Source organism: Anomaloglossus baeobatrachus, assembly GCF_048569485.1.
Source record: "Anomaloglossus baeobatrachus isolate aAnoBae1 chromosome 5 unlocalized genomic scaffold, aAnoBae1.hap1 SUPER_5_unloc_29, whole genome shotgun sequence".
Lineage (NCBI taxonomy): Eukaryota > Metazoa > Chordata > Amphibia > Anura > Aromobatidae > Anomaloglossus > Anomaloglossus baeobatrachus.
In genome coordinates this window covers 190,762-217,392 of record NW_027441805.1, presented here as the reverse complement: position 1 = coordinate 217,392, position 26,631 = coordinate 190,762, and the positions used below count along the sequence as shown (strand labels likewise).

Genomic DNA, 26,631 nt, shown 5'->3' with positions numbered 1-26,631 from the left:
ATTTATTAACAAAACAAGTTTAGAAATGCAATTATATACAATATAATATACTTATGAGTTCCTATCTCCAATCTGGGACTGCGCTTTTTAGTAATTAAAGCAGTGGGAAACCTGAGATTAGTGAATTATCTAAATATAATCCAGTATCAAAACCTTTCACAAATGTTCATAAAGGCTCTCGAAATACCCAACTTAAGTTACTAGCAAAGTGGAGCTCGAATTTCCATTTTGTGGGATCTTAGTATGCAGGGCGGGATCCCACAAATCTCTGCGGCTGCTCTAAGCACGAGAAATTGCTCTCTCAACTAATCTAGCGTGGTCACATACTTTTTAAGGTTTTACTGAACTGCTTAAGAAGGATGCCACAGAGCTGGGGTCGTAGAGCTGACTCTTCCACTGTGAGTGATCACTGAGGGTTGTGGGATCTCACAACCTGAAAGTTCCTTTTGGGGACATTAGGAACACTTCCAAAAGTTTTGGTACTGGATTATTTTTTAAAAAATTCACTAATCTGTGGCTCTTCACCGTTTTAGTAAATAATAAAGGCAGGCACAGATTTGTTATAAGCATATTTAAATGGAAAGTCATCAAACACATTGCACTAGAAACTGGGGGATATTACCCTCGTAACAGTGTCAGCAGCAGAACCCCCCATAACAGTGCATCATGACCACATTCTTATGGTTTGAAAAATATGATAAGTTTAAAAAGAGAGAAAATGGTTCTTTCCCTCACCAATTCTTACTTGAACAATTGTAGCTGATTTTTGGATAAAACCCTTTGAATTATAGTACATTATGATGGTTTCTCCCATGTGACTCATCTGACAACAGAACCTGATTAATGTTGAAAAACATTTGACAAATTCTGAAAGCAAGAATGGCTGCTCCGCTCTGTTGGTTTTCTGATGGTCGGCAAGACTTGATTTACCAGTTAAACATTACAATTATTCACAACATGAAAAAGGTTCCTGCCCTGTGCGGCTTCTTAACATGTTTAACAAAATTTGATTTCTGAAAATTACATTTTCCACATTCAGAACATAAAAATGGTTTATTTTGTGTGATTTTTTTGATGGTCATCACGATATGATTTCCTAGTAAAACATTTACCACATTCTGAGCATGAAAACGGCTTTTCCCCTATGTGATTTGTCTGATGTCTAATAAGGTGTGATTTCCGAATAAAACATTTCCCACACTTTGAACATGAAAATGGCTTCTCCCCTGTGTGACTTTTCTGATGTCTAACAAGGTGTGATTTCTGAAGAAAACATTTCCCACACTCTGAACATGAAAATGGCTTTTCCCCGGTGTGACTTGTCTGATGTCTAACAAGGTGTGATTTCCGAATAAAACATTTCCCACACTCTGAACATGAAAATGGCTTCTCCCCTGTGTGACTTTTCTGATGTCTAACAAGCTCTGATTTCCGAATAAAACATTTTCCACACTCTGAACATGAAAATGGCTTCTCCCCTGTGTGAGATCTTTGATGCCAAAGAAGATATGATTTCCGAATAAAACATTTCCCACATTCTGAACATGAAAATGGCTTCTCCCCTGTGTGAGATCTTTGATGCACAAAAAGATCTGATTTCTGAATAAAACATTTCCCACACTCTGAACATGCCAATGGCTTCTCCACTGTGTGATTTTTCTGATGTCTAACAAGGTCTGATTTCTGAATAAAACATTTCCCACACTCTGAACATGAAAATGGCTTCTCCCCTGTGTGAGATCTTTGATGCCAAACAAGATATGATTTCCGAATAAAACATTTTCCACACTCTGAACATGAAAATGGCTTCTCCCCTGTGTGAGATCTTTGATGCCAAACAAGATATGATTTCCGAATAAAACATTTCCCACATTCTGAACATGAAAATGGCTTTTCTCCTGTGTGATTTTTCTGATGTCTAACAAGGTCTGATTTCTGAATAAAACATTTCCCACACTCTGAACATGAAAATGGCTTCTCCCCTGTGTGATTTTTCTGATGTCTAACAAGCTCTGATTTCCGAATAAAACATTTTCCACACTCTGAACATGTAAATGGCTTCTCCCCTGTGTGAGATCTTTGATGCCAAACAAGAGATGATTTCTGAATAAAATATTTCCCACATTCTGAACATGAAAATGGCTTCTCCCCTGTGTGAGATCTTTGATGCACAAAAAGATCTGATTTCTGAGTAAAACATTTCCCACACTCTGAACATGAAATTGGCTTCTCCCCTGTGTGACTTTTCTGATGTTTAACAAGGTTTATTTTCTGAATAAAACATTTTCCACACTCTGAACATGAAAATGGCTTCTCCCCTGTGTGGCTTTTCTGATGTCTAACAAGGTTTGATTTCCGCATAAAACATTTCCCACACTCTGAACATGAAAATAGTTTCTCCCTTGTAGGAGCCGTTTCATGTTCCACATCCTTTCTGTAACTTTTATTTTGCTTACAATTCTGTGATAAATCGTAATTTTGGACTTGTTTGAAAAGATCAGATGATAAAGCTTTCCGAGGAAGGACTGGAGGTATATCTGGGACAACAGCATGCTCTTCATATGTTTCATGTGTGGTAGTTTGATCATCTGTTTTAAATTCTGAAGATATATTTCCATGTGAACTCCTGATACAGTCATCTGTTAAAAACAAACACAATGTTATTATTTTTTAATTATATAATTTTGAAAGTACATTTATTTTTTTTAAACCATATTATTAGAAATTAATTTAGGAAACAAATTATTCTGAATCTGTTTTCCAATTTCGAGATCTAAAGGGTACATTACACGCTGCGACATTGCTGGCGATGTCGAGTGCGATAGCACCCGCCCCCGTCGTTTGTGCAACTTTTGGTGATCGCTGCCGTAGCGAACATTATCGCTACGGCAGCTCCACACGCTTGTCAGCGACGTCGCTGTGACCGCCGAACAATCCCTCCCTCAAGGGGGAGGTGCGTTTGGCGTCAAAGCGACGTCACTGCGGCGTCACTAAGCGGTCGCCCAATAGAAGAGGAGGAGCGGAGATGAGCGGCCGGAACATGCCGCCCACCTCTGTCCTTCCTCATTGCCGGTGAACGCAGGTAAGGAGATGTTCGTCGCTCCTGCGGCGTCACACATAGCGATGTGTGGTGCCGCAGGAACGACGAACAACTTCGTACCTGCAGCAACAATATTAAGGAAAGGAGAGACGTGTCAACGATCACCGCTTTTGAACGATTTTGCGATCGTTGATCGTCGCTCCTTGGTGTCACACGCTGCGATGTCGCTACCGGCGCCGGATTTGCGTCACTAATGATGTGACCCCGACGATATATCAGTAGCAATGTCGCAGCGTGTAAAGCACCCTTTAGAGTTACATCTTCGTTAATTCGGATCTCCCATTCCTAGCACCAGTTCTCTGGAATGTGCTACAGTAAATATTCTGATTGATTGTCGCAATGTGACTGTAGGATAATAAGGGACAGGGAGCTCCTATACTTTCCCTCATGCTAGGAAACCGTAGGCTATCCCTAACCACTGGATTACCCCCGAACGTGGAAGGAAGGGGCAGGAGTATGATGGAAATAAAGATTAAGACAGACAGGAAAACCAAAATTCAGACACATTGCAAACTCACAGAAATAAACAGTGTGAGACTAAGGAGAAAAGCAAGAGCATTAAGGCAGAAACAAAAAGACAACAAGGGTTAACACCACAACTGCTCACAGCAATAATGCACAACAACCACTAGTTTGTACCACAACACCTCACCAGACCTGTATAGGTAAACTATAGCTGGCATTAATGGAATAGTCCAGCCAGCATATACAGAAGGGGAGCAAATGATACTGGCTCCACTACAGCATGTAATCAAATACATTAACAAGGAGCTCAGCAGATAATAACTCTTGCTAGTCTTACTAAGTATGTGGTTCGACGCCTGCGTCTCCCTGCACTGCTCACAAACATCATAGAAATTAGCAAGCAGAGTGCCAGAATCTGTAATTTCCACAGATCCTGATGCCACCATGACAGTTGGTGATGCCTGCAAGCATCTCGTTGTGACATTGATGCACAACATAGACAATTTCGGCCATGGCCTAGCAGAGCATGGTGCTGGTCACATAATCCAGGAGCTCTGACAACTTCAGGCGGTGAAGTGGCTCACACATCTTACCGGCAGTTCCTTCAGCGGTGAATCTTTCTCCAGGCACTCAGTATCACCCTGGGATCAGATGAGGCGGTCCAAAACCAGGCTCCGGAGCTCCCCCAGAAAGGTATCTGACTTCTTTGCCAGAGGCTCCGGGCTGGAGAGGATTTCTAAGATGGCTGCTGCCTCCCCTCATGCTGCAAAGTCTGCAGGGCCTGCACGCTCTGCTACTTCCTCTGTCTCAAGCAGAGGAAGCTCCATGGAGACTGCGGGCACTGTGGAAATGGTAAGCCTTGATAACCAGCCTGTCACAAAGGAGGAAATGAAATCCCTCTTTGCAGCTTTCAGGAAATCTATGCAAAATGATATAAAGAGCATGTTGGCAGAGCTGAAGGGGGAAGTTAGAGACATAGGGAACCGCAGAGATCATTTGGAGAACAAAATGGAGGAGTTAACAGGGTTCCACAATGCCCTGATAGATGAGCATGAGGAGCTTAAAGCTGAAGTCTGCAAGTTAACATCTAAAATGCTGGACCTGGAGGACAGATCCAGGAGAAACAATGTTAGAATAAGAGGAATACCAGAAGAAGTACATGATAAAGATTTGCTCCCCCTGTTACAGGACTTTATTCAAGCTGTTGTGCCTGAATCAGAAGGGAGAGATATCTTAGTGTACCGGATCCACAGAATCCCTAAGCCTCAAGGACTTAACCCTTCGATTCCCAGAGATACTATTGCCAGCATTCACTTCTATAAATCAAAGGAGGCCTTCCTGCTTGGTTTAAAGAAGAAACCTTCCCTGCCAGACAGATTTGCTCGCCATTCGGTGTTCCCTGATCTCTCAGCTGGCACGTTTGCGAGGAGAGAATTCACCCCATTTACAAAGATTCTACGGGATAAAGGCACTATATATCGTTGGGGTTTCCCTATCAAGCTCATTGTCAGTAAAAATGGTAACACTCGGGTTTGCTTCTCTACTGCGCAACTTGGAAAAGTGTTTGAGGACTGGGATATTCCACCCCCTCCGCCATCTACCTTGGATAAAGATTCACCCCAAAACAGGAGAATTAACCCTGAATGGTTTAAAGCTTGAAGTTCCCATAACTTTCGCCTTTTGAGGTCGTGGTCTCCATTTTTCTGGATTTTTTTTTGGTTTCTACAGAGGGTGCTGGCTACTAAAGTTTGTGGCCGCATCCAGCCCACCTGCAGTTCCTGCCCCACGAGCGTCTTTTTTTCGCTCTTACTGTTTTGAGTGCTTGTCAGTCCTTGTGTAGCTTCGTCATGTTATGTGAGGAGCAACTTGTTTCTCAGTTTTTCTTTAATTGTTATGTCATGTTATTTGTTGATGGGTCTTGCCTGTTTGTACCATTTCTTTCTGCAGGATTAATACTCCAAAGGAAGCAGATTCTCGGCTATTACAGCCACTTCTGGCCTTACATACCATGGGTTTAAAGGTATTGTCTCTAAATGTAAAGGGATTAAATTCTCCGCATAAAAGGTCATGGGTCTGGAAGGAGGTAAGAAAGGCGAGAAGTGATGTTTTGTGCATTCAAGAATCACATTTATTAGCCCAGGATAATGGTAGAATGAAAAATGTTAATTATCCTCATCAGTTTTTTGGCCAATAAGGTCCACAAAAGGGCAGGTGTAGGAATCCTCATTAAAAGCTCTGTAGCCTTCCAGCTTGAAAGGGTGGCGGGGGACATTGAGGGGAGATATGTTATTTTAATTGGTCTACTAAACAATGTGCAATTCACTATTGCTTCAGTGTACGCTCCCAATGTGGGCCAATTAAAATTCATACATAAATTTTTGGAGTCTTTTAGGGGAGTGGCAAAGGGTTCCTCGGTGATATGCGGAGACTTTAATGTCCCTATGTGTAAATCCCTAGATTGTTCCCACCAAGCCGCGGCCAGAAAAGAGATGGGCCACCTGATCCGTGAGTTTCGTTTTCATGATATATGGCGATATGCTCATGCAGGAGAGAGAGACTACTCTTTTCACTCCCTAAGGTTTAATACCTACTCTAGAATAGATTATATCTTAGTAGATGATTTGTTACTGTTGGGATGTGAAAAGGTTAACATTGGCCCCATTACGTGGTCAGACCATGCGCCCGTTATGTTAACAATTTCAGACGAGGGTCCTACCCGGTCTCCTTCCAAATGGAAACTGAATGATTATATTCTCACTAACCAAGATACCAGCGATGAAATCGCTCAGCAATTAAAATAATTTTTTGCCATTAATGATAATCAAATGGTCTCGGATGAAACTCTTTGGGCAACCCATAAGGCCTTTGCTAGAGGTGTCCTCATCAAAACTGCAGCAATGGAGAAAAGGAAAAGGTTAAAAGCATTTAATGATATTTTGTTTAAACTCCAGCTCCTAGAAAGGGCAAACAAGGCCCACCCCTCTGACATTTTCCTTGACTCTATTAGAGGTCTAAGAGATCAGCTGAGATCATTTATGCTGTATTCCTAAGAAAAAAAATCTAAAAAAGCTTAAATCCAAATTCTATAGCTTGGGTGATAGAGCCGGTAGGGTCCTAGCAAGTCATTTGAAGAAATGGGAGGCTCGGATGGCCATTCCCTTTTTGATTAAGCACGACGGGTCCAAAGTTTTAAACCCTACTCATATAGCTAGTGAGTTTAAAGAATACTATTCCCAACTATATAATCTCGTCAGATCCTAAAACACACCAGCCCACGAAGGGTGAAATTTCTTCTTTCCTTGCTAAACTAAATTTGCCCAAACTTTGACCCCATGGCTCTGGCTGCTCTTAATGCCCCCCTTCCTGAGGAGGAAGTAGTTTGGGCTATTAATTCCTTTAAGAGACTTTCTGCCCCCGGGCCAGATGGTTTTTCTACTTCTTACTACCGCCAGTTTGCGCACATCTTGGCTCCACTTTTGGTTAGAACGTTCTCACTATGGAGGGAATCATCTGATATCCAGTCTGAAAGCTAGGCTGCGACAATCACTACTATTCCTAAACCGGGGAAGCCTCTAACCTCTCCTGGTAACTTCAGACCTATCTCTCTTTTGAATTGTGATGTGAAGTTATATGCAAAAGTCTGGGCTAATAGACTCCTCTCAGGTTTGCCGGCCCTGGTCTCCCCTGACCAAGTGGGATTTGTCCCAGGGAGGCAGGCTATAGATGGCACTAGAAGAGTGATTGATTTGATGGATTTTCTTGAGTCCAGTGGTACCACCGGTGTATTCCTGTCTCTAGATGAGGAAAAAGCGTTTGACAGGGTACACTGGGACTATGTGGATGCCGTTTTGGACACATTTGGTTTCTCTGGTAATATAAAGGGTGCTATTATGGCCTTATACAAAAAAACAAATGCTTCGGTCTGTGCAGCAGGCTTCTATTCTGATAGATTTGACCTGACTAATGGGACCCGCCAGGGTTGCCCCCCTTCTCCTATAATTTTTGCTTTAGTCATGGAGCCCCTGGCGGAGTCCATTAGGCTCAACCCGGAAATCTCTGGAGTTAAAATAGGCCCTGTAGAACATAAGATCGGTGTATATGCAGACGATGTAATACTTTCTTGCACTGATAGTGAAAGATCATTGATAGGGATCAAAAAAGCTCCACTTGAATTTTCTAAGATTTCATATTACAAGCTAAACGAAGGAAAATTGGTTCTCTTCTCAGTTAATGTTCCACCATCTGTTAGAGATAAAATCTCCTCACTTGTCTCATATACTTGGGCCCAGGATGGCTTTCCGTACCTAGGACCAAGGATTTGTAAACTTTCCAATATTGTCAAACAGAATTTTAATACGCTGCTTGATTCCATTCGAAAGGACATAGACAATCAAATACATTTACCCCTTTCCTGGATGGCGCGCATTCAGATAGTTAAGATGATGTTCCTACCAAAAATTATTTATTTATTCCGCTGTCTTCCCTTGAGGTTCCCCAAGAGGTTTCTCTCTCTTCTGCAGGAAGTTGTGAGCAGATTTATTTGGGCAGGAAAGAAACCTAGGGTTGGTATGTCTACCTTATTTTATAGTTATTCACATGGTGGTCTAGGGGTCCTGAATTTTTATTTGTACCATAAAGTAGCAGTTCTAGAGGCGTTAAGTGATATGATGATTCTAGTACTCACAAATGGGTGCTTGTGGAGAAATAATTGACCCTGCGTGGTACTTTGAGATTTCTACTGGAGGCGCGAGTACTTAGTTCCTTTGCCCCCTCTCTTCCCCTGCAGACAATGAAAGTGGCATTTTCTTACTGGTCTGATCTGGTCTCTTCTCGTCAGGTGATTAAATTTGAGTCTATCTCCATTAGAGCCTTGGAGCTTCATGCGGATGGCCTCGTGTTAGGCAATTGGGTGATGAGTGGTATTATGGTCATGAAAGATATCCTCTTAATTCAGGAGTTGAAACCTTTCTCTGTCCTAATGGATGAATCTGGCCTTCACAGAAATAACTTCTACCAGTATCTGCAAATTCAGCATTTTTATAAATTCATGTGTATTTCCCTTATGCTGCCATAATGCTGTTTGCTCGCCAATACAGCATTTTTTTAGTTCCTCCTCCTCTCAAAAACACGGCCACTCGGTAGTATATAAAGTGTTTAATTCCCCCGGTAATGGTCCTAAACAAGCGTATATGAGGCGCTGGGAAAGGGGCTCTTGCTTTCTCCTCAACCCCAGACCAATGGTGGTCCGCTTCTGGCGACCTGCAGAAATATTCCTCCTGTATCAATCATCTTGAGCAGCTTAAGAAAGTTCACTTTGACTGGTACTACACCCTGCTGAAGATTTCTAAATTCCGTGGTGCCTATCCCCAATCCTGCTGGAAGGGCTACTCGGGTGTTTGATCCCTAAGGCACATGTGGTGGGATTGCCCGCTCATCCGGCCTTTTTGGGAAGAAGTGTCTAACATTATTACCTCAGTTACAGGCCTGGCTGGAAGTTTGAGTGGTCCGCTAGCGGTTTTGGGGATCGGTTTACATATATTCCCTGGCGATTTGAGACCAATTGTATCACACATTCTAATAGCAGCACGTATGTGTTTGGCAGACTACTGGAGAGAAATAACTATCCCCACTAAATTGGAAATTATCCAAAAAATCAATAAACATTACCGATACGAGCTCGTTCTGACCTCAGATCTGTTTACGAAAAATAAAATAAGGAATCGTTGGTCCCCCTGGGCGATGTCCAAATTCTTGTCCTTCCAGTCCTGACTGGTGGACCTGTAATCTTATTACCTATCATCCCTACCATTGCTTCCTATGTTGCAAATTGTATGCCCTAACCCTACTATGCAGAACCGGTGGTGGACCCGAGAAAGCACCCCTAGAGGTGCGAAACGGTACCGTCGTGCTCTGTGCCCCCTCACCTCCCCTATGTTGTCTCACCTGTTTGCATGAAGCAACATTAAAATTTTTCACACCGCAGAGTGCTGCCGATCTTACTTTTTTAGATGCCAAATATTTAATGGGTTTGTCTGGGACTGTAACATTGATGGCCTATCCTTAGGCTTTGTAACCAAAGCAGGTAGCAGGGTCTTGCTGTCTGTGTAGATAAACATTAGGGCTCCAATTCATCAAGATCAGCGATGTACACTGAATATTGATGTCAGGGACTGGCATGAGATTTCTGGCATAGGGAACATCACAGTTTGTTATGAATTAGAGAAGCGGTGGTATCACACCCTTCTTCTGGCCAAGCTCTGCCCATTTTGGCAAAGCTGGTTAAAAGTGCCATGAAACCTCTAAAAGTTGAAAAGTTGCACAATTTATTTTTTGTAGAGTCATTTATTATTGACTGTAGAATGGCTATGATGTATCAATGTTTGGAATCAGCGGTACAAAAGGATGTTGATGAAATAGAGAATTATGACTGTAAGTCACTAGAGTGTTAATAAGTGATGAGAAAACCGTCCAATGTAAAAACAACAACGGTCATCGTAATCAAAGCAAACAAGAGACTATAACAATATAGCTCTGCAGTGCAGCCAGGCCAACCATCTGTCTTTATAAAATCCTTCTCCGGTCTTCTTTCCAAGCTTATTGAGCAATTCACTGGAGGCAAAAAGGGGGTCCCAATTTCATTGCAACATCCATGTCTTCCTTAGATGCATGACCTCTTTCATGAAGATATACGAATTTCATTAGGTATGGTACCAGAAGATGGTTAACAATGAATCCTGGGGTGTCCTTACATGACACAGGCATCTTTCCTAGTGCTTTACTGAAGTCCATGAGAGAGTCAGAAGTCGTTTGGCTAGTCATTGGTGTTTTAATGACCTCCACCAGCGTCATCATTGGTATTGGATTAAAGAAATGCGGCCCTCCGAACTAATCCTGCCTAGTTGTGAAGTTGGCTATGTCAGTTATTGGCAATGAGGAAGTGTTGCTGGCAAATATGGTGTGTTCTGGTGCAAATTTGTCCAGTGTCTTCATTAGTGCGTTTTTCACTTCCAAGTTTTCTATTATGGCTTCCAACACCAGATCATTGCTGTGCACCACGGCCGCTGGGTCTGTGCTTGTGCTGAAGTTTGAGAGGGTTTTGCTGATGAACTGTGGAGCAGCTCAGGCTTGTCTGCAAACATCTTCTTGGTGACCCTTTTCAAGCTGTCTTCAATACTTTTGGCAAACTTTTTCAAGATGTTATCAGTCTGGTCCACTAAAACAACAGTGTGTCTGGTTGCTGCAGCTACCTGCGCTATCCTGGCACCCATCAGACCTCCTCCAATCACAGTCACGTGCTTGAAAGTCAGCTTCTTCGCGGTGGCGAAGCCCATGGCGAGGCCATGTCTGCTTGTACTTCTGGGAGCTGAAGTACATGCGAGTGATGTCAGCACAGCGCGCCGTGATAATTTAGTCGCACAATCTTTTTTCACAATTCTGTGTTGCACAAAAAAATAGATTGAAAAGTGATTTCTGACAGAATTCTGGCATAATTGCTTTGAAGAATCAAAGGTCTAAGTGTCAAATGTCCTTCTATAGGTGTCTCCAATCCTTCCAGGGTAGTTTGCCAGTAGTTAACATTCTCTAAAGCAATAATTTTATTAGATATTTTTTAGCAGTTTAAAAATTTGGTATTTCAGTGTGCAGCTGTAACTCTTTTTTTTTTTTCTATTATCTAGCTATACACACCCACACCCACACACACCAGCCTGTCTCCTCTTCAGCTTTATACCTTTTTGACATCACATCATGTGACCTTTGGTCACATGATGTGATGTCAAAAAGGTCCTTAAGCAGTCCTATAATCGGCATATAAACACTGGGGCGGCTAGGAGAATGGGGGCCCTGTGAAATTGCCCAGTTTGCTCTCCCTTTCCCCTAATGCCAGTCCAGCATGTCAGCCTGTGTCCTGTTCAGTTCTTTTAGACTCCTGCAATTAAGAGACCATTGGTTACATCATGTCACATGACTTCATCAAAGGTCCTTAAACATTCAGCTATCACATACAACTGATGAGGTCCTTAAGAAACTGGGGTTGCAGAGAAATTGCACAGTTTGACTCCTCCCAACGCTGGCCCTGACTGTAACTAGGGCTTATTTTCTGGGAAACAGGGTATTCATGAACTCTCTGCAGGTCTTTCAGTTGCCTTTGTGACCCCCTGGACTAGCCAGGTAGTCACAGATAGACCCCCGCATTACACCTGTCCCCCAATAAGGTAACATCAGCCAACCATTAAAACCTAGCAAGAAGAGAATGGCACTTCCTATATATGCGTCTAGGAGATATTGGGGTGCACTTCAGGTTCCAAAGCCAAACAGTGAGAAGTATACAAGGCACTCCCAAGATGATTTGAAGAAATATTTATTCATGTGCGTAACAAAAACATTTTCGGTCCTATGTGGACCTTCCTCAGTAGTACATGTGTGAGGGAACACGCTGTGTGGGCTGTCAGACGCGGAATCCACCGCTGTATGGGGGCTGCCATGACAGGAAGGTCCACATAGGACCGAAAACGTTTTTTTTACGCACATGAATAAATATTTCTTCAAATCATCTTGGGAGTGCCTTGTATACTTCTAACCATTAAAACCTAGTCACCTCCCTCAGTGCTTGATGGACACACCAGGGGTGGAGCCAGGCGGTTGGCTACGCCCACCGAGGAGTTCAGAGAGCCTGAGGCAGGAAAACAGTTGAGTTTTAGGAGGGAGTCTGTGAGGAGTGAAGGAGAGTGGAAGCAGGCCTGTGTAGCAGGTCTGCAGCAGTCTGACAGGTGCCAGGTGTAAAAACCTTAAAATTAATACATCTAGTTATCAAATATGTTATAGTAAGACATATAAGTTCACAGTTCTGTTTATGTTGGAGGGCATAGTTTATTAATTAAGTTTTTATAAGGAATAAGTATTAAAATATCCATATTGAATATATATATATACTGAGCATGGAAGGATATATATAAATCCTTCCAGAAGCTTTCCGAAGTTTCCAGAAGGTTACGTAATATGGAACTATATTCAACTGTGTTCCACTAAACACCCTATATGGACTGAGCAGCTGGTATATAATACACGATGGAGGGGGCTACGGGGCGCTCCTCCACACTGCCTGCTGTGAGAAGACTTCAGTGCTGCAAGATATGACACGTTGTCCAGCCTAAGAGATGACATCTCCTGCATTGCCGTTCAGGAACCAAAGAAAGATGAGTAAAGACTTCCCATAGATCATTATGGACTAAATGAACTCTTAGCGTAATCTATCAAAGTATATTATTTTTCCTTTCTGTAACTGAACCCTGGCAACCATTTTTTTAAATAGATAAAATACATTTATTTTTTACATCTTTGGAAGTTCTTTCTTTCATGCGGCTTTTACGTATTTGACGAAAAATATATTTAAGAGTATATTTTTTAACATTTTGGTGAGCCACCCATTCGTGATTTTTTTTTGCATTTTTTGTTGTTCCTTCACTTTGCATAAGGGGGGACTGGACATATGCTTCCTGCAAAGGATCAGGAATCGACAATTTATAAAAAATCACGCAGAACCTAGGAAATACGTATAAGTCAAGTAGCATGAATGTTTTTTTTTAAATGAACTGTAAAGACTTTATAAAGCCACAGAAGTTAACTTTTGACGTATTTTTGAGCAAGAAAGATAGTGTCAGTCCATAAGAAGTATTGGACGGGTTGAACAAGGTGAATCAAGTCTTACAGGATCATCCATCAGATCATCTGATCATTTCAGGTAAGAAAATGGATTTTATCTCTTCATATGTTAAGCAAAGTAAACTTCAGTTCACTTATCCAGATATTTCTAATGTAGAAGAGATTTGGTTACGCTTTTATGAGGAGTGTGAACTTGAGAATTCACGTATAGAATGTGCAAGGTCTTTTAATAGAGAGAAACAGAAAATCAGAAATGTCTGTCATTTAGTCTATGATTTTCACAAGTTAATCGTAGAAAAGTGTAAAAATGGTGGAAATAGACAACCTGAATTGTCAGGAGAGTTAGTGACAGAGAAATCCAAAGACTGCTTAGAACCTGGTATGTCAGTCAGTGATATTGTGAATTCTGACTGTAATGTTGGCTGTAATTTTGTAAATCAGAATTTTGATAATGGCGGCAGACATGTGCTACGTAATCAAGGTCATTTTCAGGACACTGGGAAAGACGCAGGAAATGACGTAGAGAAGCCAGGAGGGGGAGGAGCCAGAATGGGAGATGTGCAGAAAGGACACGTGGAGAGAGAAAATGGCGACGATCAGTTTCTAAAAATAGAACAGGCCAAGTTAGGGATTACACTTAGAAAAAATTTATTGGACATATGCAAATTAATTCCCGCATATAATCCTAAAATACATGTTTGCAGAAATTCAGAGATATTTGAAACTTCCATCGAGAAGTTAAATTTAACCAATAGTGAGACGAATCAGTTATTCCGTATGTGGATACCTCAGCATTTCTTTAGACAATTGGCTTTGAAAAAGTTTTCTGACAATGAGACATTTGATTGTTCAAATGATAACGATCTCATAAGGCTGAAATATCTCATCTTCTGTGCAAGGAATGAATCTGATCCAAACTATGAGATGTTGAAGGAATTACAAATTGAACAAAATGAGAGTACGTTCTCATTTATGTCCGTTTTTGAACGTTTGTATAGGGCGGTTATTCCAAATGTCGGATTGGATGGAATGATACGTTTATTCATCAAGAAATTTAATTTCCTTGACAATGCCGCCTGTGCAGTGGCATTAAATAAAAAGTCCCTATTCGAATGTACGACATTTATCGATTTTGTTAGAAATCGCCAAAGTCAATCAAAACAGAAATTAATTAATTCTGAAAAACCAACACAAAAACGGGAGAGTTTCCGTGAAAAACCAACAGTGTCTCCCAGATCCAAATATTTTTGTGACAAGATGTATGAAATTCGCAGGAACCTTCATGTGAATTATAAGTCATACACCCCCCCTCTTTCCTTGTCACCTTCAATGAAAGAGAAAAGTGTCACAAAATCTGATACCGATTATCTCAGACAAGCGATTTTTAAAAGCCCTGAAAGACAGAAACAGGTGTCTTGTGTAGATTCTCTCCCCTGGTCACTAGTGAAAGAAAAAAGGTCGTCCAGAGAATTTGATAGCCAGCGACAGCTGGGTGGTTTTTCAGAGAAAGATATTTTTTCTCATTTAAGGACAAAAATTGAGTTACAAAATAATTTCAATTCCAATTTTCTGGAAATTACTGTAATAAACCGAATCTTGCAAAAATTGAGGTTTGGTCTTTAGCTGGAAAAAAGGGGATTTCTGGATAAATTAATTTTGCTATTTGATAATCATAATTTTTCATATACAGTGAATATATATATATATATTAAAGGTAGTGATAGTAAATCAAGGTCATATTTTCATTTAGTCAAATGATAGTTAATGTTATAAATTAATAATTTGATCTCTGTATATGAATAATAATATTTAAAATAAAATAATAAAAGAAAGTAACAGATTCTAAGTGTTTCATTTTTATCATAAATATGATAATAATTTTATTCTTTTATTTCCCTCAGAATTTATCAGTAAAAGCAGATTGATGAAGTATTAACTTTTTATTTATACATATGTTCTTGTCCTCAATCAGGTAACATATATTTTATTGGATAAGGTTAAACGCAAAAGCACGATTAATTAATAATTATTATTTTCTCAGGTACCAATTGCCAGAGTATTATTACTTTAATGTTTCTTTAATGAATATATATCTTCTTTAGAGTTATTAGAAATGTAATCTGAGCTTTGGAGTGTTATAAAACTGCTTGCTGTCTTGGAATGGTGTTCCTTGCACGTGACCAAAGCATGTGACTTGGTACTAAAGCTAAAAATAAATGTTTGTTCCATGGTCATATGTACAGTCTGTAATTCATTGGAATTTGTTTTTTTCGAGAAGTACTTCAAATTAGTAACATAATCTTTGAAATGCGCATAGAATAATTGGGAATACAGGGATTTGTGTCCGTCAATGTTTTTATGTGAAAGTATATGTTACAGTCTTGTGTGCATAGATGTGTCAATGAATGATTGATTGTTTGAGCAGCTGCTAAAGTCAAAGTATTTGGATCCAGAGAGAGAGAAAAAAAAAAAAAGAGAATTTTTGTTTTAACTTAGAAGTTATAAGATATGTATGTATACTATATAGAATAAATAAGTTATAGTACATAAGTATAAATAATGAAGGAATTTATACAAGATATATATTTTAATTCTTAGACATATGTCTTTAGTATAGAGATATTAGGATTTTTTATTAAGGGTTTATTCTGAAGAGTTACATTCTAGAATAAGGTTATAAAGTTTTGATTTTCTTATATCTTTTGTGTTAGTCACTTCTTTTATTTACATAGATTGGAAATCATTTTTCTTTTCAAATATGGAAGTGATAATTATAATATGGTCTTGAAGATATACAACACAAATTTTAATTTAATTTAATCTAAACATATTAATTTTTATAATATCATATTTCATGATATTGAAAGGGAGAGGTTTGGTCTCAATCACACATTTTATATTTGATAAATATATGTGTTTACAGGATACTTTAATAATTAATATTTCAAGTACAAAGGAAGAATTGGGAATAAAAAAATATATTTGAACTAAGAGAAGTGTATTATTTGCAAGGTTACATGACTTAATTATTTTTATTGGTTATTGATAGGTTTGGTAATTTTATAAGATACTGGTAATATTAAGGTTATCTGGTAACATTAAGGTTATGTATTATTAAAGACATAGGTGTTATATACATAGAAGGCCTTATTTTTATTTTAAGTTTTATTTTTATTCCGATTTTCATTTTTCTTTATTCCTATTTTTTATATTAATTATTATTTAATATTCACATTTTTAATCAAAATCTAAATTCTACAATTTTTATTTTTTCTTCAGATTTTAAATATCTCAATTGAGAAAACACTTCAATATTTAGTTCAGTAATATCTAATATAAGAATATTACTTTATTAAATATGAATCATATTAAAAGGGAAAAGTTCCACTTTTTTGGAAGAAAAGATACTTCCTTCATCATATATACAATTGTTTACTTTCTGGTAATACATTATTTTTATATTAATATGGATGAAATATTACTTATAGTTACACATTTCTTTATAGTAGGTTATTTAATAAATAATAGACAAATCAAATAAATTAAATTAGAGTAATAAAGATGGAAGATTAAGGTACATCTAGGTTTACCTTCCTATATTTACAAATAATATATATTATATTTTTAATCAATAATAATTTATAATGGGTATTGTTGTGTTTTGATGGTATCATCCAGTCTTTTCTAAAAGGTTATTTGCTTTGGTTTATAATTTACAAATGATCTAACTAATAAGCCACATTGTTGCTTTCATATTTATAATATGATACATGTTATAGGTACACAGTATATTATTTCATACTTTATATTATATTTTGGTTACATTCAACACATTGCCACCTATGGGTTTGGAAGGGTAATGCACCAATGACAAAAAAGGTCATTACAAGAAAATACTATTGTCTATACCATTATGCAGTATTTTATCATTCTGAGTATCAATTATATTAATACTTTTACGATAATGATAATAATGACATGGTATTATAGTATTAGAGTTATGATACGCTGTGACATTTATTAGTGATAGTTATTGCCATATTTGGTATCTAGATTAGGGAATGAATCAGTCTTCAATCAAGATTACAGAAGATAAAAAGACTTTAAAATTTTCCTAAAGTTAAAAGGAATTCTGCAAAAAGGTCCAAAAGGTAACGTCTCAAGTAAGACTGTGTAACATACAAAATACACTTACCGTGCTTGCATCTCAGAAACACAATGCTCCTATGATTCCAAGATGGACAATGACACATGGTCTGTGCATTAAGACCTCCCTAAAGTTACTAAGAAGAGCAATGACGTGTTAAAGTTAACCCCTGTCGTGCTGACCAAGAACGTCTTAACATCTGTTCCTGGGTTATTTGACAACAGGCAGCATGAAGGATAAAAGGTGACTAGTGTAAATCACACTGCACAGACATCAAAGACTTTTGCTATTCTTCTACATTCATGAACTATGGTTTATCAATATTGGCTATGGACTTTGCAATAAAAAATAAAGTTTATGGACTTTGATCTGACAATGATAAACGCAATATGGGACTGTATGAATTGGTAACCATTCATTTTTATCAAAAGATTTATTTCTAAGAGACTGTGTTTATGCCGGATTACATCGGAGATAAGAAGACATCAACTCAGAGGACATCATATGGTGACCGGATTTGTTTTTTTGCATTTCTTTTTAGGTCTAGCGAAGTATAGTTATATACATTTTTATATGATTGATCAGTCACAGCCTGTCATAACAGGAATCCACAATATTATATTATTGAACTTACAACATGAATAATGCAAATTAATTATTATTCATCATTATCATTGATATTAATCCATTATCGCCAAATAAGGAAAGAAGATTTGTTGTTTTAATGATGTATTAATTAATTTCGGGGTTATCCTACCCGCTTCAAGGGGGAATTGTAAAAACCTTAAAATTAATACATCTAGTTATCAAATATGTTATAGTAAGACATATAAGTTCACAGTTCTGTTTATGTTGGAGGGCATAGTTTATTAATTAAGTTTTTATAAGGAATAAGTATTAAAATATCCATATTGAATATATATATATACTGAGCATGGAAGGATATATATAAATCCTTCCAGAAGCTTTCCGAAGTTTCCAGAAGGTTACGTAATATGGAACTATATTCAACTGTGTTCCACTAAACACCCTATATGGACTGAGCAGCTGGTATATAATACACGATGGAGGGGGCTACGGGGCGCTCCTCCACACTGCCTGCTGTGAGAAGACTTCAGTGCTGCAAGATATGACACGTTGTCCAGCCTAAGAGATGACATCTCCTGCATTGCCGTTCAGGAACCAAAGAAAGATGGGTAAAGACTTCCCATAGATCATTATGGACTAAATGAACTCTTAGCGTAATCTATCAAAGTATATTATTTTTCCTTTCTGTAACTGAACCCTGGCAACCATTTTTTTAAATAGATAAAATACATTTATTTTTTACATCTTTGGAAGTTCTTTCTTTCATGCGGCTTTTACGTATTTGACGAAAAATATATTTAAGAGTATATTTTTTAACACCAGGGTCAGAGCCCTGGTACCCTAGCTAGGAGGCAAACGGTGGCCTTAGCCTGCAGGAGCCGGGAAGACGACTCGGTGGAACCGTGGTAGACTGGGACAGGGTAGTGGCCCACCGGTACCGACCTGGGGAACCGACTCGGAAACCGGAGCACACAGGGGGTACTTAGACCCTGAAACGAGGCCCAGAATCCACTGGACTGAGTTAATTAACTGATTGCGGTCTGGACTATAGGTCCTTTCCCACCCAAGTTCTGAGTAAAGACAACAGCCCACCGAGGGGGACAGAAATCCACCGCACAGGCAGAGAGATCCCACGGGCCAGCGTCTGCGGGCAAAGGGCTCACCTGACATTCGCAAAGCCAGGGAGTGGACTCCCGTCGTTGAAGCGCAGGCAGTCTACAGATACACAACACGGTGCAGGAGAAAGGCCAGGACCACCGAACCGGGTGGGGGACCATACGCAGCCGGCTGCGGGCACCGACCACCATCAACTTGGTTTACCAAGAACTGTGAGTACAACAGTGCCATCCGGCCGCGCACCAACCTGCACCACCCAGCTATTCCCCAACGGGTCCCAGGGCCATCATCCCTACCCACGGAGGGGTTAACATCTTTCTGCACTACCATCTCCCCCGGGGTGCCCAGTAATCGCAGCGGTGGTGTCCAACTTCACCACGACCCATGGGTGGCGTCACGAACTCAAGCACGGCTCCGGTCGTGCACCCACCTAACCCCCCACCAAAAGCGCCAGCACCCCCTTTCAGAGTGAAGTGACCCCGGGTCCGGAGGAGCTCAAGCCACCCACCAATGAGCCCGGGCGGCTTGGCTGCAGCTGAGCACGGGGCGGTACACATCGACTCTTCTGGCATCACGAACAGGATACTTACCTATTCACTTACCTAGTGAAGTGCGCCTTGAAGTAAAGTCAGCGGTGATCCATTGCGAAATTCTCAGAATCCGCCATCTTTTGGCGCGAAGATTCCCGTCAGAGTCTTCTTCCCCGCAGTAAGAGCGCGAAAAACTGAAGCCCCGCCCCCTGGGAACGCAGCCGTGCAGCAAAGCGAGAGGTCGGAAAGCGAAACTGATCGGCCGAAAAAGAGAGTGCCGCGAAAAGACCAAGGGGGGGCGGGTGAAGATTCAGCGACACGTGACCGAGCTGAGAAAGGGCAGGGACTCCAGGACCCTGCCACACTTCTGGTTCCTGGACCCTGCGAAAGCGCCATGGCTGACCAGTTCCGCAAGCCTGCAGCACCGGAGCCCATGCCTGGAACAGCAGCGTGGGTGGAAGCCCGGACGACGCTGATGTGCCGCCGTCTGCAAGCCCAGGTGCGCTTCCTAATGGAGCGGTGGGTCCAGAGGCGCTCGAGCCACCCACCAACGAGCCCGAATCTGAGCCGCTCGGCTGTAGCCGAGCGCGGGGCGGTACACCTTCATAACAATATAGAGAAGGCACTAGAAACAAACAGCAGAAGAAGCAGAAGCAAAGAAAATACAGCTGAAAAAAAACAGAGCAGAAAGTCTAAAAATGTAAACATAAAATTAGTGCAGAAAGTACATGAGTAGATATCTCTTACTGGATAGAGCTGAAGGAGACACATCCTGAGGAACATCAGGATCTTCTTGTTTACAGTCCTCTGGGAGAAGAGGACGGGGACATCTCTCTGGTGTTGTCCTCTTACTGGATAGAACTGGAGGAGACACATACAGGGGCTGAATTCATTCCTTACATACAGATAATTATAGGCCGTGTGTATTTAGTCCTGTCTATTACCTGGTGATGTGAGGAGCTGGGGACCCTCCATCATGACTTCCTTGTACAGATCTTTGTGTCCTTCTAAATACTCCCACTCCTCCATGGAGAAATAGACGGTGACGTCCTGACACCTTATAGGAACCTGACACATACAATGATACCGTCACCCCCGATCCCTTCATAGCGTTACTGTATAATGTCCCAGCATTCCCAGCAGTGTCACCTCTCCAGTCAGCAGCTCAATCATCTTGTAGGTGAGTTCTAGGATCTTCTGGTCATTGATGTCCTCATGTATCGGGGGGTGAGGTGGAGGCCCCGTGATTGGGCTCAGGGGTCTTCCCCATCCCTCAGACACAGGGGCCTGACAGCGCTCACTAGAGGTCTTCTTCACTACTGTGTAATCCTGGTTATGGAGAGACACAGTAATAAATCTCACTCCAGACATTTCCAGAGTCCTCACCTCTCCAGTTCTGTCCATCTGTTATTCCCATAGATAAGAATGATGTAATGTGATGTCATCAGAATCTCTCACCTCTCCAGTAAGCCGGAAGAGGATCTCTAGGGTGAGGTGTAATATCCTCTCCGCCATCTTGTCCCTGTCCATATCCATCCTTCACGGGGCAATCAGGAGGATTCTCTTATATAGAAGATCTCCACTGAGAGGATCCAATATTATAAGGACCTGAATGGGAAGGAGATGAGCCCATATGTAACATTAATGGAGATAAGGGAGGTGAGATATCATTTGGGTAGGAAAAAAAATTCAATGTGAGATGTGCTACGTAAGTAATAAAACCGACCGATAAAAGTAGCACATTATCTTTATAAAAAAACACAATCTTTCATATGGCAATGTGAATGGAAAAATAAAAGAGTAATTGCTCCTGGAATAAGTGTAGGGAAATATGAAAGAACAAAAACAAATAATTTCCCAGTTTTTCGATTAAGAACAGGGTCTGTAGGATTCGATGTATTCTGGTCTCTAACGGAAGAAGAGAGACCCCACATGGCGTACGGATCTGTGCACTCGCTGACGCGCACAATTTACCACCCATTTCTTGCATGAAGGCAGCAAAATAGTGAAAATTACCCAATTACAAAATATGCCCACATTATATTTCCCTTCTAAACTAGAAATATTATGCATACTTTATTGATTTTTATAACGTAGAGTGAAATACAATTTTTACAAGCTATGTTGACAATATGCAAAATAAGTAACAAATTATAGTTGAATCTATATAGGTTTAACATTTTAACCTGGGAGGGAGAAGGATGAGGGGATGAAAGAGAAAAAAAAAGGAAAAAAAACTAAAGGGACGAGAATTGTGTAGGAAAAGGAGTTTTGAAATTTGCTTAACCCCTTCAGCCCCAGAGCACTTTCCATTTTTGCATTTTTGTTTTGTGCTCCCCATCTTCCGAGAGCCGTAACTTTTTTATTTTTCCGTCAATCTTGCCATATGAGGGCTTATTTTTTGCGGGACAAGTTGTACTTTTAAATGAAACTATAAGTTTTACCATATGGTGTACTGGAAAACAGCAAAAAAAATTCCAAATATGTGTATATATTTTTTTTTATTCCTTTAATTTTCAATGGGGTGAAAGGGGGGTGATTTGAACTTTTAGGTTTTTTTGGGTTTTTTTTTAATTTTTTAAAACTTTTTTTTAATTTATTTTACTAGTCCCCCTAGGGGGCTATAGCGTTCAGCAATCCGATCGCTCTGATCTATCTGCTGATCACAGCTATACAGCTGTAAGCAGCAGATACGGGCACTTCCTGCTTCACTGGCCTCCGGGCCGGGTGAAAACGAAAGTGAAACATCATAGCTGCAGGCATCATCACATGACCCTGTGCTACCATGGCAACCACCGAAAGTCACGTGATCACTCACGTGACTTCCGGTGGGGGCGGCGGTAAGTGAAAATCTTCACCGCGTGTATATACATCTCTCTGCCAGACTTTGGCAGCGAGATCTAAGGGGTTAATGTTACGGGTGGAATGCAATTCAACTCGTAACATGCAGGCACACGTCAGCTGTTGAAAACAGCTGATATGTGCGCCGATCGCCACACCCTGCGCGCGGCAGGGGGCGGGGCTTAACGTGACATGCTCCATGACGGATAGATCCGTCCATGGTCGTGAAGGGGTTAACTTTTAGTTGTATTTTTGTACATAAAATCTTGTCTAACTCTAAAATTGCAAAATATAATCTCAAGATAAATAAACGGAAGAATTCATCTATATTACCCTTAAAACTAGATACATAACTCATCATGGATTAAACATTGTCAGATTTGGAGTGAATTTTTTCGACCATAAAGTCCATCTTGTTGAATATTTTGTGTAAGATTTCTCCTTTAATGCAAATTTATATTCGGATATATTGTGTGAAGAGACTCTTTCTATTATTTCATGCACAGATGGAACTGTCATCTTTCCAGTTGGCTGCTAGAAAAATGTTATCACTTGGATGATGTGACATGTGATGTGTCTACAATTCAGATTAAGTTCATCTAGGCCGATGGATAATTAAACCAATTCCGCTGTAAGACTAATTTTATTAGAATTCACATTATGGATGAGTATCTCTACATCTCTCCATAATTTCTTCAATTTTGGACAGCTCCAGAATATATGTCGAGTAATTCCTTTTTCACCACAGTTTCTCCAGCACATTTCAGAGTTTGTGGTAGAGAATCTACCGTATTTTTCGCTTTATAAGACGCACCTGAAGACTCACCCCCAAATTTGGTGAAGGAAAAGAGAATTTATTTTTCAATGTTAAATGGAGTCCGTCTTATAATGCCAGTGTCCGTCTAACACATCATATAGGGTATATGTCCATCATAGCCCCCCCATCCTAAAATTAGCCCCCTTAATCTGGATATGGCCCACTTATATTGAATATAGCCCCCTTGTGCTGGCACACGGCCCCCAGTTATGCCACATGTCCCCCACTGATGGCACATGTCCCTTATTGCTGGCACACGTCTCCTATTGATGGAACACGTCCCCTATTTATGGCACACATCCCCCTGTGCTGGCACACGTCTCATACAGCTGGCACAGGTCTCCTATAGATGGCACATGTCTCCTACAGCTGGCACAGGTCTTCTATGGATGGCACACGTCCCCCTATGCTGCCCATGGCCCCCTATGGATGGCACACGTCTCCCTGTGCTGCCCATGGCCCCCTATGGATGGCACACGCCCCCCCTGTGTTTGATAGTGCCCCCTACGGATGGCACACATCCCCCTGTGTTTGATATGGCCCCCCTATGGATAGCACACGTCCCCCTGTGTTTGATATGGCCCCCTATGGATGGCACACGTCCCCCTGTGTTTGATATGGCCCCCTATGGATGGCACACCTCCCCCTGTGTTTGATATGGCCCCCTATGGATGGCACACTTCCAAAGTGTTAGATATGGCCCCCTATGGATGGCAAACTTCCCCCTGTGTTAGATATTGCCCCTATGGATGGAATACCTTCCCCTGTGTTAGATATGGCCCCCTATGGATGGCACACTTTCCCCGTGTTAGATATGGCCCTCTATGGATGGCACACCTCCCCCGTGTTAGAAATGACCCCCTATAGATGGCACACGTCCCCTTGTGTTAGATATGGCCCCCTATGTATGGCACACCTCCCCCTGTGTTAGATATGGCCCCCTATGGATGGCACACGTCCCCCTGTGTTTGATAGTGCCCCCTATGGATGGCACACGTCCCCCTGTGTTTGATATGGCCCCCCTATGGATAGCACACGTCCCCCTGTGTTTGATATGGCCCCCTATGGATGGCACACCTCCCCCTGTGTTTGATATGGCCACCTATGGATGGCACACTTCCACCGTGTTAGATATGGCCCCCTATGGATGGCAAACTTCCCCCTGTGTTAGATATGGCCCCTATGGATGGAACACCTTCCCCTGTGTTAGATATGGCCCCCTATGGATGGCACACCTCCCCCGTGTTAGAAATGACCCCCTATAGATGGCACACGTCCCCTTGTGTTAGATATGGCCCCCTATGTATGGCACACCTCCCCCTGTGTTAGATATGGCCCGCTATGGATGGCACACTTCCCCCTGTGTAGATATGTCCCTCTATGGATGGCACACTTCCCCTTGTGTTAGATATGGCACCCTATGGATGGCACACCTCCCCTGTGTTAGATATGGCCCCCATGCTGCTGTCCATAGTAAAATAAAACACTCTTTCCTTACCTTCTGCAGCGCTGTCCACCCGTGTCTCCCTCCGTGCTGCTGATCTCCTGCACTTCCTGGTTCTCGGTGCCGGTCATGTGATCGGCACAGCAGAGTGACATCGTCTCTGCATGCCTGATAACAGCGGCAGCAGAGAGATCGGCGAGACACCGTGAGACACGCTGGAGGAGGTAAGTAAAGAGTGTTTTATTTTACTATGGTCCAGCAGCATGGGGACCATATCTAACACAGGGGGGGCATGTCCCATCAAAGTGGGGCGCAGGCTCATATAATATGCATCGCTCCCCCAGCCCGTCACCGCAGTGCGGTTTCAGCACCACGGTGATGGACAGCGGCAGTGCATATTATATGAGCGGGAGCAGGAGATCTGTCACTGCCTCCCCGCAGCTTTCACCAGCCCCCAGCACCGCTCCAGAGCTGCCCCCATCTCCCCTGGACCCTGTAGTATATATATAGTATACCCCGTATATTCGGATTATAAGACGCACCCCCTACTTTCCCCCAAAATTTGGGAGAACAAAAATGCGTCTTATAAAGCGAAAAATATGGTATTTAGCTTTTGTGGGGTATAATATCACTCAGCGCATATCTTAAAATAGGTTTCTTGTAAAGATGCACAAGACGAGTTGGAGTAAGTATTAGCTATAGCAGATTTCCATTTATTAGTTGGAAATGTCATTCCAATTTCTTTTTCCCATTTTTCCATATTTTTCAGTTTCTTAAATTTGTAGTCATCATTTAGTATTGAGTATATGTAACTGGTCCTCCATAAGCTCATGTTTGTTGGGTTGTTAAGTAAATTTATAATGGTTTTAGGACATTTTGTAGACATAAGATGTGTTTGTTGAACAAAATCTATGATGCAGTTCCACTTATTTTTTACGGTTGTTGGTAATTTGTGTCTTACACTCAGGACCTCGAAGGGGATAATGTTGTCGTTATCTATTATGTCACTGAGGTATGTTATTCCGTATTTTTTCCAATCTGATATTTTGATTCTTGGAATTATTAGTTCTAAATTGTCTATAGTTATGTCTTTAATTTCGTTCATTAAGTCTCCTTGTTTTGTTAGAGATTTTTGCAATTCTCTCCAAGCTTTAATTTCCACGTTATTAGTGGGGTTAGTTGGTAACTTTTTGTTGCTTTTAATTAAGCATGCTAGAAGTATATCTTTCTTATTTTTATTACAAGAGAAGAATTTTTCTAAGAACATCCAGCTATTGTTTAGTTTCTCAAGTAATGTATTTTGTGTTTGTTTCCATAAGTTGATTAAGTAATATGACTGTATGTTGGGTAATCCAATGCCTCCATTTTGTGTATGTTTGAATAGTACATTTTTAGAATTTCTAGGTTTCCTATTTTGCCAGATACATTTTTGCAGTTGGGTTTGGATTTTATCTGTCCAAATTTTGGGGATATTTTTGGGTAGACATCTAACAATATAGAGAATTTTCGGCAATATAATTGTTCTGTAGGATACAATTTTCACTATCCATGAAATTTCTTCAATTTTTAATGCTTTTAGGTCATTTTCTATAGCGAGAAGGACTTTGTTTATGTTTAACGGTATGATTTTGTTTAAGTTGTTTGAGAGTATTATACCTAAATAAGGTAGATTTTCTTTTTCCCAAGAGTAATTAATTTCTTTTTTTATATCTTTTTTCAAATTTATCGATGCTGAAACAAAGAATTTGGGACTAAAGATTATTAATTTTATAGTAAGATATGTTATTAAATTCCATTAAAAAATTTTTAATATGTCTAAGGGATTCTAGGGGGTCTGTAATTGACAAAATTATATCATCTGCGTATAGGGTTATTTTGTACTGTCTCCAATTGGTGTTAATACCTTTAACCTTATCGATTATC

At 40.7% G+C, this 26,631-nt stretch overlaps 1 protein-coding gene across 1 annotated transcript in view; it reads right to left on the bottom strand.

Moving 5' to 3' along the window:
- The window catches only part of LOC142259141 (uncharacterized), an 84,988-nt gene continuing 58,357 nt past the window's right edge, over positions 1 to 26,631 (bottom strand). Inside the window, 2 exon segments of the mRNA XM_075331649.1 lie at positions 1 to 1,059; positions 1,061 to 2,318. Of these exon segments, the coding sequence (XP_075187764.1) occupies positions 951 to 1,059; positions 1,061 to 2,318 (1,367 nt within the window). The 3' untranslated portion in view covers positions 1 to 950.